This window comes from Trematomus bernacchii, unplaced genomic scaffold (assembly GCF_902827165.1).
Source record: "Trematomus bernacchii unplaced genomic scaffold, fTreBer1.1, whole genome shotgun sequence".
In the NCBI taxonomy this organism is placed as follows: Eukaryota; Metazoa; Chordata; class Actinopteri; order Perciformes; family Nototheniidae; genus Trematomus; species Trematomus bernacchii.
In genome coordinates, this window is record NW_022987634.1 from 398,422 (window position 1) to 407,659 (window position 9,238).

At 40.0% G+C, this 9,238-nt stretch overlaps 1 protein-coding gene and 2 non-coding genes across 3 annotated transcripts; 2 read left to right on the forward strand and 1 right to left on the reverse strand.

Moving 5' to 3' along the window:
• The first annotated feature begins 69 nt into the window (after positions 1–69).
• Positions 70–3,291, forward strand: mrpl58 (mitochondrial ribosomal protein L58). The gene is made up of 6 exons (XM_034133093.1): positions 70–563; positions 723–747; positions 833–892; positions 1,013–1,095; positions 2,759–2,928; positions 3,021–3,291. The coding sequence occupies exons 1-6, from the start codon at positions 399–401 to the stop codon at positions 3,103–3,105; spliced, it is 588 nt and encodes a 195-aa protein (XP_033988984.1). The 5' UTR covers positions 70–398; the 3' UTR covers positions 3,106–3,291.
• Positions 122–193, forward strand: trnaq-cug. Its single transcript has one exon. It is a non-coding gene; the product is annotated as a tRNA-Gln (tRNA).
• A 653-nt stretch (positions 3,292–3,944) lies between the features above and the next one.
• On the reverse strand, positions 3,945–4,016 carry trnam-cau. Its single transcript has one exon. It is a non-coding gene; the product is annotated as a tRNA-Met (tRNA).
• Between the last annotated feature and the right edge of the window lie 5,222 nt (positions 4,017–9,238).

Here is a 9,238-nt window from a genome sequence, read left to right on the forward strand (position 1 = left end):
CTCAAACAACTGTCCTCAAGGTATCGCTCAAAAATAGTCTACTTACGTATATGCTTTTGTACAATTAGTAATTAATAAATACCAATATTCTTATTTACACCCATGAAATTTCGTCACATGTGGTTCTATGGTGTAATGGTTAGCACTCTGGACTCTGAATCCAGCGATCCGAGTTCAAATCTCGGTAGAACCTAACTTTATGATTATTTTCTGTTGAACATAATCCTCAAAGGTGATGGAAACTACTGTGTGTTTCTAGTTTTATAAATCTATACATATAGTTTCTACTCGGCAGCATGCAGTACCTATAAAACTGCACTTTAGCAGCAGCTAGCTCATCCAAGTACATGCATGGCTGACGAATACCAGTTCACTTGCTGTTATGAAGTCAGTCCAACATGGCGGCGCACATAGCACGACGTTGTTGTTATTTTCTCTGTCGTAGTCCAGCAGTTAACAGGATTCCACAACATATAAAACTGAGGGATGTCGTATTAAGAGACATCAACAACACTTTACATTTGCGTGTTGCTTACGGGACTCGACGAGCAGACACCACAGAGGTTAGTTTAATAACACTGTAAGTATGAGGAATTACCTCCCAATTCATGAATCTGTTAATGTAGGCTACTGCATGATAGCCTTATGAAGTCTTTGATAGTTCACTGTAATTGTGTTCTGAAAGCAATAGGCCTACATTTATTTTATTTTTACTTTGGCAGGATTCCCAAGTGCATATTCCAGTGGGTAAATATACTAATATATTTTCACTCAGCAGAATAAGAAAGTGTTTTTTTCTTTTTGTATTTTTCAACAATATATTTCTTCTCAGACCGCCTGAAAGTATCCTACAGCAGAAGCAGTGGGCCTGGTGGTCAGAATGTAAATAAAGGTACTCAAAGTTCTACTTAATTATTTGACAACAAGTGACTCCAGCCACTTAGTACAAGGCCTTGAACCTTTCCTATCATTCACAGTATATTCCTTTGTGTGTTCAAATCTCAATCCACAGTCAGCACAAAGGCTGAGGTCCGATTCCATGTGCTAACAGCAGACTGGATCCCAGAGGATGTTCGACGAAAAATCTTTGAAACGGTTTGTTAGAAAATGCGGTGGAGTTGTTGATCGCAGTTTGACCGTTTTGCAATCTGTTCTATTACTGTAGTTCACAAATAAACTACATGTTATGCATATTACATTTATACCTAAGTGGAAGTATTTTATCCCAAGGGATCATTACATTGTCAACCAAAAACAGTACAATAATATTTGAATGGCCTCTGAAACTCTGCTTTCACCCTGTCACCCTAAACCAGCGTTTCTCAAAGTGTGGGGCGCGCCCCACTGGTGGGGCGCAGAGATGTGATAAGTGGGTCGCGAATGGACGTGATGAACGGGAGATTTAAAAAAAATCTATTTAATTAATTATTTGGACCTCAGGCCGGAATCGAACCTGGGTCCTCGCGGGCGGTAGTGGACTGTTACAGCCGGAGACTCGCAACGGCTGTGGACTTTCACAGCGCCGCTGCGCCGGACCCGCCGGAGCCTCACAACGGCGGGTATTTGCGGCGGCGGGTGCGGTACCGGCGCAGCGGAGCTGTGAAAGTCCACGGCCCACCTATGCCAGAGCCAGCGGCCCACCGAAGGCAGCAGCCCACCGGGAAAAGTCCCGAATCTCCCGATGGCCAATCCGAGCCTGCTCACACACACACAACTGAAACCAAAATAATTTACAGACATATGTAAACATCTCTCATACACACATGTGAATCGCTCTCACACACACACACAACAGCGCTGCAGTCAGGAAGAAAAGCAATGTGGAGCGGCACCTCACCACTTCATAAGGAGTTTAACCGTGACACTTTTCGAAATCACGTTTGTGTCCCCCCACTTTAAAAATAGGTCTATGTTTAGAGAGAGAGAGAGAGAGAGAGAGAGAGAGAGAGAGAGAGAGAGAGAGAGAGAGCACACCTTTATCTATTTAATATAGCCTGGTTGTAAAAAATAAAGTAAGAAATCATTCCAATGTGTACTATAGGAGAGTAAAAAATAAAAAAAACAGTTTAAAGGGGAGTGATTAGTCAAATATGCATACATAGAAAGAAAGAATGCTAACTAGGTAACATAAGATAAGAATAAACCAGTTTAAATGATTTGTTATTGGTTGTGATCATATTCTAAAGATGTTTGGATTATTGAAAAGTCTACAGCTCCCTTTCATCTGAGTGTTGAGAGCTGTTTCCATCAATTCATGTTGTGCTCAAAGTGCTCCAGATTGATGCATTTCACTTCAACATTTAAAAAAACATCTTCACGGGGTTGCATGCCCCCCGACCCCCCTAGTGGAGGGGAGGTCCACCCCCAAATAAAGCAGGTTAAAATAATTAAATTGCATACATGTTCTTTTAGTAAACACAGAAAACGGGTCCCACAGACCCAAACAGCACACAAAGGTTAAAGGTCAGCATATCATCATGTTAAAATGTGCTAAATATATACACTGCAAAAAAACAAAAAAAGAGGAGTAAAAGTAGCTCACGACTTGTTTTATTTTTTGAAAGTAGCCCTCACCCTAAAAGGTTGGAGACCCCTGCTATACATTTGACAATTTTAAGCTTGGCCTACCATTTTATTGGAGCGATGAGGAACAGGTGGGGCTTGAAAAGGCCCACCTGTTCAAAGTGGGGAATGACAGAAAAAGTTTGAGAACCACTGCCCTAAACCAACTGAACACATTTTCTGTGTCGTGGTACAGAACAAAAACCGCATCAATAAGGCTGGGGAGCTGCTGGTGACCTCAGAGCTGAGCAGGAGTCAGAACAGAAACCTCTCTGATTGCATACAGAAGATTTATGCCATCATAGCTGAGGCCAGCGAGAAGCCACATGAACCAACAGCAGAGGACGTAGCTCTCAGGGCAGCCAGGTATTACCCAGCAGTAGAGCAAATCAATGTTGATCCACTTTGCTTACAGTATGTGTGTAGTGTATGTATTCAATGTAAAATATGTTGTGCAGGTTAGCGAGGCGGGACAAGGAGCGACTCAAAGATAAGAAGATCCAATCAGCTACCAAGAAGAGCAGACGAGTGGATTGTGACTAACTGTTATATTTCTACCTCGCTATTGTAAATAATGTCTTGTAATACAATAAGGTAGCTACATTTTTCGTATTAAATGAATGAAGAATTAATGTCCCCAATTTGTGTAGTTCCTGGGCAGAGTAAGACTTGAACACAAACAACACTTTGAAATAAATGATTAGACTTTGTGTCTCTGTTTTAAATTGACATTTCTTAATGTTTTTATATTATTTCAACCAAACATCTTGGGAAAAACATACAATTCAAAGGCACAGACATATAGCACACATTATATTGATAGCTGTTTTTTGACTCTTGTTAAGTCTGTAAGGTTGGCCAGGATATTTTCCATAATTTGGTAATGATTCTATCCACAGGTTGAAGTCATGCTATCATACATGTGGGTTATATAGCTATACCTCGTTTGTTAATTGGTGCCTAGCTGTTTGCTATTTCCTTTTAAAGGGATAATTCAGAGCTGGTAGTTGACTTGATTGTGGTCCAATGGTGCCATCTTGTGGCAGTGCTATGTATAGATGTTCAGTTCCTTCCAGTGCTTTTTATTTAGTTTTATTATTTTCTTTACATTACCACTTACATACACAGAAAGGCTACCTTCAAACGAACGTCGAATGTATTCCCGTAGACCTTGTGACGCCGAACTCAGAAATTAAGTTTTTAACTGGGACTTTTCCAACTGATACACTATTTCAGATGTTTGTGTTGATTTTCTGGAACAGAGGTTTTCTGAGATAAGCCAGCAATCCTCTTTTGTTGTTGGGACGAAAAACTGTTCGAATCTACACTGGGTAGCGGTTTACACCATACATTGTTCACAATCCACGAAAAACCGAAAAAACTAGCAGAGGATGGTTTCGATCCATCGACCTCTGGGTTATGGGCCCAGCACGCTTCCGCTGCGCCACTCTGCTTACACAGCACCGAGCGTACGATCATAACTATAAATACTCACAATGTGTGGTATCATATTTCTTTAATGTATGAATTCTTGTGACGATATTTCTATTTAGTGAAAGTATTTTGGTTTGGAACTGCAAAACAAGATATTTAAATACATGCCTTGGACATTTCATAAAAATTATAAAAAATGAAGCAGCCTTACATACATTGATTCTTTAATCGTGTACTTTCTGACAATTATAGACCAAAATCTTAATGGAGAAATAATCGTAAAATGAATTTTAATAGTATTTGGTTGCAGCCCTTTGAGTGATTACGCTACAAGGCATGGTTTAGTTTTTAGGAAGTGTTTCAGTGTAATATCGTCCCCCTGTGGCAGCAGTGTGTTATATCTACTGAGTTTACATGCACTACAGTTACAATTGTAGTACTCCTTTGGAGTGCAATGTCATAGAATACATTTTGTTAAATGTGATAAGTTATATTTACATATGTATTTATTTGTTTTATTTCATAGCATAACTTGATGTATTAATGGAACTCTGTGGGCTGTCAGAGGATTTTGTGGAAAAGCCTTGTGGCATTTTCAGATTTGTGAAAAAAGTTGTTCAAAGCAGTGTGGATTTGAGTCAAATGCCTTTCACCAAAGAGAAAAGATGATTGGAATGCTATTCTAACAGTTTAGGATTATATCAACTACACTCTGTATTTAGATGGAGATAAACAGACTGCATTACCAGTACCTAAATGATATAAGTTTACACATATGAACATGTTTGATAGACACAGACCTGTGTTCAGTACAGTAAAGGATATCACGGAGCTGGTCTTTCATGGGACCCAGAACTTACAGCTTGGTTGTGAATAATAAGAAAATACTGTTGCTCTTTGTTCCAAAATATGTTTTCTTTTGGTACTGTTATCATTAACCTTATTTTGTGTAATCATTGAACTGAAGCATTTGGAAATGAGTTAAAGGTTTACATCGTGAGCATTGTGTAAAATAGACCTCTCTAAACCTCATAGTAAAATAATACGATCAAATGTGCTTTTTGTGTGTGTGTGTGTGTGTGTGTGTGTGTGTGTGTGTGTGTGTGTGTGTGTGTGCTTGTTTTGGGGCAGATAGCTGAATTACAGGCTACAAACGGTGCATCTCTTGTCATTATGTTTGTGCTGTTCTATTTAAAGTTGGATTGACTGTCAGGAAGGGTTTGGAGTTTTTAAATGTAGCAGCCTGCAGCTCAGTGTCCCCGTGCAGCCTGCAGCTCAGTGTCCCCGTGCAGCCTGCAGCTCAGTGTCCCCGTGCAGCCTGCAGCTCAGTGTCCCCGTATATCTATTTTTCATACTGTACAAAGAATCAAGAAAGATATTGGTTTAAATAAATGAAGTATTGACTTTAATACACTGATATACATTCCATTAAACAATACTAAATACTAGATCACCTACACATCAGTGAAGTTGAGGGTTTTTTCCATGCAAAGGGTTATATTTAGATGTTAACAAGCAATATGACTTTGTCAGCTTTCTAATTTAATGTATTGAAGGCAAAGATATTTAACACATAGTGAGAACTGCTATTTATCTCTCAATATTATCTGTAAAAAACGTGGTAAAAGTGATTATTTCAGTGCGACAACAGAGCAAGCTTCTACAGTTGCACTACGTTTTGATAACAGTTCAATATTATTTTGATAATAATTATATCTACAGCCCCTAAACACACAAACACACCGCTTTCATAAATAACACAATAATAATATGTTTTGTTTCCTGTCATTTTTGTTAGGAAAGGACATGCCTGAAAGACACGACTCAACATTTTCTCCTTCTCCGAGGGTCAAGAAGAACATCCAAGAGGAAAATTAAAAGCTGATGTTGAGATTTTAAGACCAGTACAGGACATTCACTAAGAAACTACTTTTATTGTGAAAACAAAGTCAGCTGATTGAATGCACCTATTTCCACATCTACACTCCATCAGCTGATTAATTCTATTTGCCTCACTTTATGAGCTTCACAACATGTACCTTGTACCGCAGAGTTTGCAACGTCACAAATAAATGGGGCCAATCTTCAGTCGGATGTGAATGTGTAATCTAACATTTTCAGTAAGAATAATGGACAAAAGGAGTGCAAATACAAATTCAATTTATTGAAATGTGAACCAAAAGTTAATCAAACATGTTTTAAATAAAAAAGCACATATGGACAGAAGGTGTAAACCTATTAAATGTATAAGTAAACACATTTAGTCAAATAAAGTGACAGACAAGGCCTGTGCAGTTGGTATCAGCTATGCCCAGCATGGGCTCCTCCATCAGGCCTGGTCCTCCTCACAGAGGAAAGACCCTCAGTCCTCTCCGGCCAAACCAACAGACAGGACGTCCATCACACGGAGGTTTCTCCCTGAAGTCTCTGCAGCTCTCTGGACACCACGCTGTCTCAATCCGTCCATCACACGGAGGTTTCTCCCTGAAGTCTCTGCAGCTCTCTGGACACCACGCTGTCTCAATCCGTCCACACTCCACACTGAATATGAGAGGGGAAAAATGAAAATAATAAATGCTTTAGACAATAAGAAATATAAAGTTGACCGTTGAGTTGCTCAGTTTTTTTAGATTGTCAATACTATTACTGTATAACTAATATCTCAGGTTAAGAGGCACATTCAAATAAAGATGGGTCTTTAAATACATTTTGTCTTTTGAATTGTTTGTCTAAAGTCAAGGATCTAGAACTGGTACTTATAGTTTTAATGATACAGTCTGGTTATAATGCTGTTTGGAGGAGGCCTCACAGGTAAGAGCACTAACTAGCTACCATCACATGTACTGCACCTTAGCTTAACTTAAATGTATTAAACGTATAATTAAGTGATAGCAAAATATAAATAACTAATGTCATGCAAACATATTAATATTTGCTTGATTCCAGTGTTGCATTTAGCACATTGCATACAAACGTTAAGGGATTTTAAGATTCTGAAGTATTATGCTAAAAACTCAATAACTTAGATTATTATTTATAGTTTTGCTGAATAGTTTCATGTCCGCTTACCTTAGAAACGTAAAATGTCACGGCAGTGTGCAGATGGGGAGCATGTTAGCTTAGCTTCTTAGCTTGAGCTAGCTCTGTTACTTCCAGCTCGGAGGTAGCAGGTCCCGCCTCGGCTCCGCCTCTTTGCCCTTATTTGGAGCAGGCGGGAGTTAGACTCTGACGTCACTGTCGAGCCGTTAGTGGCCGACTCCGCCTTCTAAGGGCTTCTCGGCAACTCTGCAGAATCCTATGGGTGACGTCACGGACCCTACGGCCATTTACATATACAGTCTATGGCAGGGGTACTCAAATACAAATCTTAAAGGTAAAAAAAAAATGTTTCAATAAGACAAAGGTCCGTTTATTACGGTCATTCAAACTTTTAAACAATTGCAACCAGATTCTTAACACGAGGTTGCAAAAACAAAAATAATCTGTATGCAGCAGTTTTCATTGTTATTGTGTCTGTGCTTGATCCCTCAGAGTCACAGTGTAAGAGCTGCACAGTTATGAATAAAGGCAGCTGCACCCTCTTTCATTCAGCATTCCCATTATTGCTTTATAAATGTCTTGCCCCCTTGTGTGTCCACTGAGGTTCGTCAGGCCCAACACATCTTCAACAAACTCCCCCTTTGCCTCATCATAAAAACTCACAAACACCAGCAACTGAGCATTGTCAGTGGTGTCAGTGGACTCATCCACAGCTAAGGAAATGCACTGTGCATTTTTTATTCCATCACAAAGCTGATTAATCAAATCACCAGCCAGTATTTATGTTCTTCTGGTTGCTGTGGAATCTGAGAGGGGGATTTGCTTGATTTGACCTGTTATTTCCTCTTTTTGTTTGCCTTCAAACATGGTCTCCATCACTTCAGTCATGCATTCTTTTATACTTCAGTTATTATCCAGTGGAGTGTCCTTACCTACTGGCCTAGTTAAATCAAAGTGGTTACTTTTTTTTGGCCGGGCAGTGTAGTTTTACACACCGTCTTATTTGACTTTCTCAGGACTTAAAACTGTTTTTTGGGGGCAGACCCCCACAAAGAAAAAAATATATTTACACACGTAAGGTCATCATCTTAATAGTGTTGTATGCTCATCCGTGAGCAGAGCATCAAGTTGACATGTCTATTACAGCTGAATGCGGCGATTACCATTTTGTTCAGCAAAACGCCTCACAAAATTAGTAAGATCCAAAGCTTTCGTGCGTTTTGATTCAATGCTGAGAGTACAGCCAAACTTGACAGTCTCTTCTCTGTCATTGTAGACCGCAAATACCTCATTCCTTCAGTACTTGGGTCAATCATATTTCCACGCTCGCGCCAGGGCTGGGGGAGGGGTTACAAGACGTGCATCTTGTGCTGCATTCACTTGCACTCGGACATTAGAGAGTTTCTCTCATAAATGTCAGATGAGCCACAACTTTTCTTTCAAAACAAAGCTGCCAACTGGGGTGGCAGCTGGGGTGGCAAGGCCTATTTTTAGGGTGGCAGTTGCCACCCCGGGCGGTAGGTGAAACTAGGCTACTAGCTACAGTACAGATGCAACTAGATGAGCTGTTAACTCTCGCTCTGATTTTTTTTTTTTTAAACTCTCGCTCTGACTCAGACAGGTTGAAAGAGACGACACACGCATTTTTCCCACCCGCATTCCGCGAAGACCCGCCCTACTGTGCCTCTGATTCACAGACTGTTGGTGGGGGGAAAAAACGCTGACGGGATGCTGAATGTGATTGGACCAATGCGTTGACAGACACACACACAGACAGTGGAACAGTCGGACATGCAGAGCGCTGTTTGCAGTGGACATAGCGGAGAATTTTGACTCGTTGCGTTGTGGCGATGTCTCGCAGATAACACAGATAATACAGATAATAAATATGAAAAGTATAATTTGCTCAGAGTCCAGAGACAGTTGTGGTTCGGTCCGGATCCGGACCGGAGTCCGGACTTTGAGGATGCCTGGTCTATGGTTTACACACACAGGTGTTTGTAAACATTCATTCACTACTACTTACATTTAATATCTTTATTTAACTCCTTCAGCCTAATTTCAGCTGCAGGAACCATTCAAATATCACACTATTCAGCCTTTTCAGCACATGATGGGGACACTTTCTACTTTTTCAAAATATGTTATACTTTTTAAAACATTCAGCTTTTTAAAGTCTTTTTTTAACATGGAAGTCATTGCA

What these genes read in the sequence shown, in the direction of transcription:
- mrpl58 (XM_034133093.1), top strand. Translation starts at nt 399, where the DNA reads ATGGCGGCGCACATAGCACGACGTTGTTGTTATTTTCTCTGTCGTAGT. An exon ending in GACGAGCAGACACCACAGAG is followed by an intron (nt 564 to 722) that starts GTTAGTTTAATA and finishes TTACTTTGGCAG; the next exon opens with GATTCCCAAGTGCATATTCC. An exon ending in TGGTCAGAATGTAAATAAAG is followed by an intron (nt 893 to 1,012) that starts GTACTCAAAGTT and finishes CTCAATCCACAG; the next exon opens with TCAGCACAAAGGCTGAGGTC.